The following is a 10,795-nucleotide window of genomic DNA, read 5'->3' on the forward strand; positions in this document are numbered from 1 at the left end:
AATTTATTCACTGCCTAAAAAGTAATGTAGATTGCCAAGATCCTTTATGGAGAAGGCACAACCTTAAATTCCAAACAAGAGAGCTAAGTTAAGAGTTTGAGGCGAGTAAGAATAAGATCACAAATATATAACAGCTTTCAATATCTGAAAAATAAATAATGATGTATCTCCATGAAAGCTTGCTTGAGACTATAAATGGCATGATTGTGCTTGCATATGTGATTAGAAAAATGACCATTTATGAAGCCAGGGGTTGGCTCTTGTAAACTTTCATTTAAAAAAGCATTATTGAATAGGCAACCCTTGTGTAACAGCAATGGTCAAGCATGGCCTGCTACCATTTTGGGTCCTTTGAGGTTTGGAAAAAGGTTGTAGGTTTAAGTTCAAGAAGGTTGGTGTTAAGACAAAATAAAAGAATAGGATAACGAGTTGTTATGAAGTTTTATTGGTTTGAGATTGCATGATCATATGATGAACACAACCCAGTGGGAGGGGTGCCATGGTATTTGGTTCAAGTGATAGACGATGAATTTGACAAGTTGGGGGAACTGGTAAGGTCAGGTAACGTATGGTTATTCACCACCTTTGGGTTGGCAAGCTGATCATGTAATGATGAACATGTTGGCTCTATAAGCGACATCTCAAGGTCGGGCAATGGGCTAGATGAACTGGTTCTGAAGATGACGAATTTGGAATTAAGGGAGAGGAACATGTATTCGGATCAGATGAAGACATCACTATAGGTGAAGTGGGTAGGCTCCGGGTTGGTGAATCCATTGGGATGGCTGTAGAATTAAGGTTGAATCATTAAACATGACATGGTGGGATATATAGGTTTTATGAGTTTTAGGGTCAAGGCAACTTTGAAAGGGACATCAAAGAAAAGATTAATTATATTGTTTGGTCTCTTTTATCTTTTAAACAAATTTTAAGTTCTTTACGCAAGAATCGTTTTACAAGTCTACATTCAAAACACATAAATTTGGGCTCTGACTTTTACAATTTAATAGTGTAATTAAATTTAAAAAAATAATAAATTTTCAAGAATAAATTTTGCAATATATAAATAAAATCAACAACAATTGGAGCAACATATGCTCCATGCTCCTGGCCTACACAACCTACAGTAGTTTACAGCTGACCACCAACACATCTCAAGAGTGATTTATGCAACTTGCAAAATTTCAGTGAATATGCAACACACACACGATTTCCAAACATGTTCATAATGCATATTCAAAATACACAAAATATGAAAGAACATTAAGTCAAGCACATATTCAATTCAAATAGATGCTTGCAGAACACACCATTCATGATCAATTTCATGCATAATAACAAATATGCATATGATCACAATCATGCAAACATCAAATAAATTTCAGATTTATGTGTATGACTATTTTTATTTGATGATTAATTGGTTATGTTTTAATTTTGTATATAGGTTATCAATTGCATAGTTTATTTATTTAATTGTTTGTTGTTTTTTCTTTTAATATGGTTATCAGTTACATTGTTTTACATCTTTGTAATGATTAGATTTATTAATTCGTGCTTTATGAGGTTGATTAAGAGTGAAGGTCAATGAAGGGTGGTGGTATTGAAAGATGCCTCTCAAAAGATCTTTCATTGAAATATTATACACCAATTGACTTAAAGATGCTTCTCAAATGAATAGTAAAGTGTAACTTTTGTGATTTTATAATGCATGGAGGATTGTATAGATTTAAATGTCATGTTGTGGGACATATCAACTCCACTCTTAAATTATGTACACATACCATTCCTTTGGATATTTGTGATGAGCTCCATCAACACATTTTCATCTTATGGTCTGCATGGATAATAGGCATATTGTTATGCAATTGGAGCGAATTGAGCCTCCAGCCTCAAACAGCACTAATGATGATGCAGTGAGGCAAGGCATGGAGGAAGAAGTGATTGAGGTGCATGTGGACGCCAATAAGGCTAAACTGATTAACTGGAAACCTGCTGGGTGCTGGGAGATGAAGTTTTGGTTATTTGACGGATTGCATTGGCATCAATCTACAGACATTAACATGGAGGCTCTTCAACAGTTGGAAGGGGATCGAAGGCAGGTAGATGCCTCCCTAGTCATAATCGTTAGGTTTCATCTATTGTTTAATGTGTGCAAGCAGGTACACTTCCTTGCAGGGAGGCACAGTTAATTACGTGTAGAATGGGACACCATTATGTCCATTTTTGCAAGAGAACACCTGCTGGTTATAACATGCAAACTCAATCTGTGCTCCCCCTTATGAAAGCCTCGAACAGCTGGAGGCCATGGAATCAGGGGTGGTGGTGCGAGGGCTGCGCCACCTACAAGCTATCTTTGCCGAAGTGTTTCTGGTGTGGTTCCAACGTGATCGTTGTCACCCTCATTAGTTCGCAGGGCCCTCGAGGAACGGGGGGGGGGGGTAATGCAATAATGGACTACCTACGTCTCCAAACGTACTAAGAATATGGAGAATCATAGGAATCGCTTGCAAAGGGCCGGATCGGGCAACTCACTCATATTCGGGCGCAGATCAGGTCATGCTGAAAATGCAAATCGGACGGCCATGATGTCAGCATGAGCAAAAACGCTCATGTTCAGCATGCATGACCTGATCTGCTTCTCCCTCATATTCGGGTAGATTGGAGTTGTGTTGCCTATGAGTATGTGAACTTCAAGAGGAAGGTACTATGCAGAGTGTGGCGCCCAAGCCATCGCCTGAACGAGATTCGTTCTTCAACATCAGAAGGTCGAATGTGGCGCCCAAGCCATCGTCTGAACAAGAGTCAGATCACGTCATCTTCTTTGGCTCTATTCGATATGAGATTAAGGACGTTATTATAGTTTGTGCTCACGGTGGGGTCGAACAACCAAGGTACCTCAGGCCCATTCGGTTAAGCCAGACATGGCCGGGCGGAACCCCACCAGCTAAAAAAACCAGTATCACACGTTAGACATGGGGAGAGTGATGAGGACGACACGCAAAGTTGTGCAGCTCTGGGAAACCACCAGCCTTGCCCAATTGTGGAAGGCCAACTTATTTCCATGCAGAATAATCAAAGATCTTGGTATGATTGGCATGCTATAACATTTTTTGAGGGGCCCATACCACGTTGGAAGGGAAGCAGATCAGGTCATGCTGAACATGAGCCTTTTGCTCATTCTAAAATCGTGGCCGACCATTATAGTTTTCGGATGAATGCCATGTGGCACTTAACATTTTCATTAAATTCCAAGTTTCCGTCACATTTTTAATGAAAAAGGGTATTAAAAAAAAGTGTACAAAAATCATAAAAGACGCCTGCCCTTCGGGGTCCAGCCCTCCATCTCTGGTCTCTCTCTCTCTCTCTCTCTCTCTCTCTCTCTCTCTCTCTCTCTCTCTGGTGTGGAGGTGGAAACGTGCAGGCATCTTGCAGCAAACCATCCTGGAGAGCATCGGCAGTTTCTTTCTGGTGGTCTTGGGAGTGCTAACAGAGTTCATCTGTTTCTGCATTACTCTGCTGAAATGGAATGAAGTGATATGGTGGTTGTTTACTTTCACTACCATCATCATCATCTTTATTATTTGGCTCCTTTTGCATCGACATTAGTCAATTTCTTGATACACTCTCCACTATAAGTTTTGCAGGGCACGCTATGTGGCCAGCGATTGTTATGGATGAAGCACATGCATCTGCATGTAAAGGCCTAACACATGATCCAGGAGCGCTTCTAGTGCAGTTTTTGGTACTTATGACTATGCAAGGTTTGCTTTTGAAGTTGAAGGGTCATTTGCCAACTGCTTATCACACTTGTTACTTTTGATATGGTCTTTTCTGTGGTCACATATTTGGAATAAGTGGTGCTAACTCATTCTTTTCCTTTTGTGGAATTGATTCCTACAATCCATCAATTTTGTTTCTTTTTTCAAATATTTGTTTGGGCCTGAGTGGATCACCTTTTCAATTTCTAGGATTAAAAGAAAACAAATTGTCCCATTTTTTTAAAGGCTTTGTTTATTCCTTCCATTTAAAGTGCAAGCATGTAAGATTCATTGAAGGATTAGAAGAGACAAGGTCAGCTAAATGACATTCTCTATGCTTTTGTTTACATTCTTTTGCGTGCCTTTTGGGATGTCGTCCGTATGTTTCTAAGCAAGTTGTCTGGAGGACTTGTATCTTATTGTTAAGACCTATCCCAAAATGACGTATCTGTTCAGATCAAAGATTCAAAAGAATCCAATATATTTTCATGCTTGCTTAAACCCCCAAGTTTCTAAGCATGATCTGTGTTGGGGCATGACTTGAAGGCTCCATGAATCCCCTGATACAAAGAGTGTGTTTGTCGTGCCCGTGAAGAGGCTTCTCCCTTGATCATGGGTCCCAGTGTTCAGGCTATCATCAACATTGGTAGAACTTGCCACTGGTTTTGACTTGTTTAACTAGTGTGTGCTTGATTGTTCTCTCCATGTTAGCTGTTTGATTTAGGAAAATGGTTTTGCTGAACTGCATGTGGTTGCAGAAGTATCATACGAGGAGATGGCTTATAATTGCTGCTTTTGTTTGTATAGGGTGGTCCTTTTTCTAATCCATGTCTTTCAAGGAAATTTTTGGACCTGTACATTGCCAGTTTGACAATGTGTTTGCATTGCTTCCACTAGAGAGAAATTGTAATTTCTTTTTCATGTGTACTTCAAAAACAGTTCAATCTGCCTATGTTATTATTTTTAGCTACAGTTGTCAGCAGTTACTTTAGTTGAACATCACTTATATATTGTAATATGGACCATCGATTCTTTTTCCTTTTACGTCTTGGTTTCACATAGACTATGCCGAAGATATCATAATGGCAATATCTAGAGTTTGATAGGATCCATCCAAATCCATGGCATATGCATGACAAAACTGTGCATTCGTACTGCAGTCGCTTTTCTTGATACACATGTACGGACACAAGTATTTTTTTTCTTAGGCCACTGTATTACTTTTTCTAAATAAAAGATCACAAATTAGTTTACACGTAAATATGAACATGTCTTTGTACTTATGTATTAGACTTGTGGTAAAGTACAATACTAGATGCATAGAACTAGTATGCCAGAGACCCAATGACCTAGTATGCAGGTCACGATTATGATTTTAAGTAAAAAGTCTGGCTACCCAGGTCCTATATGCTAGCTTCAGGTGCTTTGATTCTTTGTCGTCGTACTAACTGGTTCCCTTGTTGACATTGCAGGCCTCAACCGCAAGGGCCGTAGGCCTTACAACCTGGGAATGTGCAGGCCGTTTCGTTTTCAGCCAGAAGAGTGATTTCATCGAAGCTACAGGAGGCCATTGTGAAACGCTTGGCAAACTCATCTCTTCATGAGGAAGCTTTTCAAGTAGTGAAGCAATGAATATGACAACTCGTTATGTATAGTTGGTGTTTGGAGAAAGACAATGTTTGTGATCACACTGCATAGGATTTCAGTTTCTGTATTTTGTATGTTGTTTTGTGGTTTTGGCTCCTTTGGGAGAATATAACATTTGGACGTTGATGCGCATAATGTTACATCTAGTGCTCTCTCTCTCTCTCTCTCTCTCTCTCTCTCTCTTTTATTGCTGCTACAAATCTTTCATGGAAAATATTGTTCCTATTGCAATTCAGCTTGTAACTATTTGTTCTACTTATCCATTTTCCTTTTAATTATTTATAAGCAGGATGACTTATGCATTTTCAAGAGATGGAGCTATGCCATTTTCATCATTGTGGCATAAAGTAAAAGTAAACAAGGAGGAGATTCCAATAAATATTGTTTGACTTTCAACTTTTGTTTCATTTTGCATGACCTGATCTGCTTCCCTCAAACTTACATGGTATTCTCTTTTGCTGGAAAAAACAAAAGCTAAAATCCTATAACTAAAATGGAACAAAATTCAGGCGGCCTTGGCTTCTGGCTTTGCATTTGTGTTTTACACGTGAATGTAGGAAAACTCTAGCCAATGCCACCCCAGTTCCTGCAACCAAATGAGCCACTGTTATTGTAAATTTTTCTTTTTAGTATTTTCTCTTTACATGTTACAAATTTAATAATTATTCTTTATAGGATTTTAATGATTATTTTTTCTATACTAGTTTAAATCTTAGTAATTAACTTGTATACTAATTCTTGCTTGAACAATCTGTGAGCCACTGTTAAATATGCCACTAAGTTCTTAACAATTTTTGGAACCTCTGTTTCTTCAATTACCCTCTTGGATGCCCTGCCCGTAGCTTTCAAAAAAAAACCTGTCCAACAATGTAGTATTGGAGGTTTTGTTTGCAAATTTGTTTGTCGTTCAGTGTCTACTAGCAGCTACTTTTTCTTCTGTTTCTGTAACAGTAGCATCCTTCTATTTGTCGTGGTTCTGCTTGGAAAGGTTGAGAATCACCAATATGTTATATAAATTCTGATTTCAAGGAGCTCGCTAGGGAAGTTAGCAATTTAATAGGCATGCTTTCAGCATCTTTTTTGATGGATCTCTAGCTTCATCTTTTACATGCTTCTAATATGTGAGACAAGTCGATCTTTACAACCTTAGAAAAGTAGAAGGATTGAAAGATTAGTCTTTTATGCTGTGTGGTGCTATGCATATGACATCTAGACACAGTTGTCTTAGGCATTGCCACTAGCAAAAAATTTTATACTCTTCAGTCACTGGTTTTTTCCTAGAAGCTAATTTTTCTGATGATCAGTCTCATGTTTGTCATGTCAGATTGCTCTGTCATTTACAAGCATTTACTGGCAGTAGATTTTGGCAAGGTTGTTCCTGAGATTGGTGTTTGCGAAGGTTCATAGTGATATCTGCTGTAGAGAAGATTCAGGGGAACCCGCAGCAAGTGCTAAGACAGAGACGAGAGAAGGGCCCCGTAAGACCTGCATCTTTTTGGGGGTTTCTTACACCTTATTTTTTAATAACCTTTTTCATTCAAAATTTTGAAGGCAAATATGGCACTTAACGGAAACGTTGTGTTCCTGTTGCCAACTTTACTCTCAACCCAGTGTTTGTGTTTGTGTTTGAACACCATGTTTCCAAACAACAGATGGTGTTGGCAAAACTGCAATGCACTGCTTCCAAACAGCAAAAGGTGCCGTGAAAACCAAAACGCACCTCCTATTCAAGGCTCTTAAACGGAACTTTAATTGTTGAACCTTGTCATGCTTTTGTCCTATCGAGTGTTCTCTAGGAGTTTTAGTGTCAGTGCTCAAAGATATCAAATTTCATGAAGCAATATTAGCTGTAATATAGCACTGAAAATAACCCTCCCAATTGGAGGGCCACATGGATCATTGTTTTATTTCCTATTTAATTGCAAGAGAGTTGAGCCCCAACTATCTTAAAAATACCAATTTCATCCATAAAGAAGAAAGACATAGTATTTGATATATAGATGGGATGTACAGTGATATATTGGCACTCTTTATTCTTTTCCTGTATGAAATGTTTCTTACTCTGAAATACCAAGGAACAAAAAATTATGGATCTTTCCTAATTTCCTTCACATTTTTTTATACAAATATGAAGGGATTACAGGGTATGACTGTATATTCAGTAATTGGAAACTCTGATTCTCAGCCCATTAGGTGTATCAACTCTGGGAAACTTCAAAATCTCGTCTCCTCCAACTTCCTCCCACCTAAATGAAATAACAACAGTAAGCGACCAAACTAAGATGCTAAATGATCAAAATGGCAGTAATTTTGATATGTAAATTTAACCATCCACAACTCCATTCATGCAGAGGACTCTGTTTAGCGTAGTGCATGTGAGTTATAACAAACACCCACGAAATGCAGGTCCCAATGACTATATGGATTCCAAGGTTTTCTAATAGTAAAGCTACTATCAGAAAAAAGTATATCAATATTGAAATGGGTTTTCGAGTGATCACCTGTATCTGGTGACAAAATAGTGAACACCGAGATTATGACTGTTCCCAACTCCTTCCGTGGGCACAGCCTTGTTCCACACTGAGGTAGCTTGGGAAGCTCTTCTTTCTTCAATGAGTTTCCCCAGCAATTTAAGAATGTTCTCCCTTGCTTATTAACAAAAACACAAACAGAACATAACCCAGTTCAGATGAGTATGAAAACTAACTTGCAACAGAACTTGCAAATCTGAGAAACAGGATCACACCTGAAATCCAGGACGACAGTTTGTCCGGGGAAGATTGATTGGCATCGACAGAGTCCTCTCAACCAATTTATAGAACTCAGGCCTGAAGGCGTCTGCTACTACAACAGGAGAGAGATACCAGCGACTTGCTTGAGTGACAACAAAAATGCTATCTGCACATGAAACAGAGAACTCAAGTTAGCAACATATTTGTTATTGAGACAGTAGCCAATTTAAGAGTTTATGAAGATTCTTCATATACCTCTTTGGTTTGCACTTGAATATCAAGTATGTTGCCACTCCATTTATGGATATGGGATCTCATGAAACTGTCAATGTCTTTCAGAAGGACATCTCTGATCAAGTTGGTGTTGATGAGGGCAAGCATTGCGCCTCTCATGGTCTTATGGAGGGACACAAGGACTGCCGCAATGTTCCATTTTCCCAAGATATCAATCATGGACTGTGGGTATCCAGGAACAAGATAAATTTGTTGAGATTTGGATCCATGGAAATCACTGTAGGGCAGCCCAATATATGTGACTTGAACACATTACCATACCTACAAACATAAATAAAACCATTATAATGCAACTTATTTAGATAATTTTGGCAACATTGGACTAATTGCAGTTCTTCCTAGGGAAAATATTTGAATGATGCCACTGATGATAACCAAGCTACAGTTTCCAACATGAAGCTGCAAGGGTACAGTTTATATTTGGAGAAATTCAACCAATTTTTTAATTAATCTAAAAAGTAAAAGAGCATTAAGACAACTGTAGCAATCAAAGTGTGCAAGGCTGAATCAAATCTACCAAATGTGGTCATCACCAAAACAACCATAAGTGATGACAACAAGGGAACCAGTTAGTACGACAACAAAGAATCAAAGCACCTGAAGCTGGCATATAGGACCTGGGTAGCCAAACTTTTTACTTAAAATCATAATCGTGACCTGCATACTAGGTCATTGGGTCTCTGGCATACTAGTTCTATGCATCTAGCATTGCACTTTACCACAAGTCTAATACATAAGTACAAAGACATGTTCATATTTACGTGTAAACTAATTTGTGATCTTTTATTTAGAAAAAGTAATACAGTGGCCTAAGAAAAAAAATACTTGTGTCCGTACATGTGTATCAAGAAAAGCAACTGCAGTACGAATGCACAGTTTTGTCATGCATATGCCATGGATTTGGATGGATCCTATCAAACTCTAGATATTGCCATTATGATATCTTCGACATAGTCTATGTGAAACCAAGACATAAAAGGAAAAAGAATCGATGGTCCATATTACAATGTATAAGTGATGTTCAACTAAAGTAACTGCTAACAACTGTAGCTAAAAATAATAACATAGGCAGATTGAACTGTTTTTGAAGTACACATGAAAAAGAAATTACAATTTCTCTCTAGTGGAAGCAATGCAAACACATTGTCAAATTGGCTATGTACAGGTCCAAAAACTTGCCTTGAAAGACATGGATTAGAAAAAAGGACCACCCTATACTAACAAAAGCAGCAATTATAAGCCATTTCCTCGTATGATACTTCTGCAACCACATGCAGCTTAGTAAAACCATTTTCCTAAATCAAACAGCTAACATGGAGAGAACAATCAAGCACACACTAGTTAAACAAGTCAAAACCAGTGGCAAGTTATACCAATGTTGATGATAGACTGAACACTGGGACCCATGACCAAGGGAGAAGCCTCTTCACGGGCAAGACAAACACACTCTTTGTATCAGGGGATTCATGGAGCCTTCAAGTCATGCCCCAACACAGATCATGCTTAGAAACTTGGGGGTTTAAGCAAGCATGCAAATATATTGGATTCTTTTGAATCTTTGATCTGAACAGATACGTCATTTTGGGATAAGTCTTAACAATAAGATACAAGTCCTCCAGACAACTTGCTTAGAAACATACAGACGACATCCCAAAAGGCACGCAAAAGAATGTAAACAAAAGCACAGACAATGTCATTTAGCTGACCTTCTTGTCTCTTCTAATCCTTCAATTAATCTTACATGCTTGCACTTTAAATAGAAGGAATAAACAAAGCCTTTAAAAAATGGGACAATTTGTTTTCTTTTAATCCTGGAAATTGAAAAGGTGATCCACTCAGGCCCAAACAAATTTTTGAAAAAGAAACAAAATTGATGGATTGTAGGCATCAATTCCACAAAAGGAAAAGAATGAGTTAGCACCACTTATTCCAAATATGTGACCACAGAAAAGACCATATCAAAAGTAACAATTGTGATAAGCAGTTGGCAAATGACCCTTCAACTTCAAAAGCAAACCTTGCATAGTCATAAGTACCAAAAACTGCACTAGAAGCGCTCCTGGATCATGTGTTAGGCCTTTACATGCAGATGCATGTGCTTCATCCATAACAATCACTGGCCACATAGCGTGCCCTGCAAAACTTATAGTGGAGAGTGTATCAAGAAATTGACCAATGTCGATGCAAAAGGAGCCAAATAAGAAAGATGATGATGATGGTAGTGAAAGTAAAGAACCACTGTATCACTTCGTTCCATTTCAGCAGAGTAATGCAGAAACAGATGAACTCTGTTAGCACTCCCAAGACCACCAAAAAGAAACCGTCGATGCTCTCCAGGATGGTTTGCTGCAAGATGCCTGC

At 38.4% G+C, this 10,795-nt stretch overlaps 1 protein-coding gene across 1 annotated transcript; it reads right to left on the reverse strand.

Moving 5' to 3' along the window:
* Nucleotides 1-7,566: 7,566 nt before the first annotated feature.
* On the reverse strand, nt 7,567-8,593 carry LOC149847091 (cytochrome P450 85A1-like). The gene is made up of 4 exons (XM_089993220.1): nt 8,396-8,593; nt 8,273-8,306; nt 7,910-8,057; nt 7,567-7,654 (listed from the first exon to the last, which is right to left on the reverse strand). The coding sequence occupies exons 1-4, from the start codon at nt 8,591-8,593 to the stop codon at nt 7,567-7,569; spliced, it is 468 nt and encodes a 155-aa protein (XP_089849346.1).
* Nucleotides 8,594-10,795: the final 2,202 nt, after the last annotated feature.

This window comes from Nuphar pumila, chromosome 2, assembly GCF_984573655.1.
Source record: "Nuphar pumila chromosome 2, dmNupPumi1.hap1.1, whole genome shotgun sequence".
NCBI lineage: Eukaryota > Viridiplantae > Streptophyta > Magnoliopsida > Nymphaeales > Nymphaeaceae > Nuphar > Nuphar pumila.

Coding starts and splice junctions, on each gene's coding strand:
- LOC149847091 (XM_089993220.1), bottom strand. CDS start 8,593: ATGATTGATATCTTGGGAAAATGGAACATTGCGGCAGTCCTTGTGTCC. Junction 8,058..8,272: donor GTCACTCAAGCAAGTCGCTG/GTATCTCTCTCC, acceptor TTTGTTAATAAG/CAAGGGAGAACATTCTTAAA. Junction 7,655..7,909: donor TATTTTGTCACCAGATACAG/GTGATCACTCGA, acceptor TATTTCATTTAG/GTGGGAGGAAGTTGGAGGAG.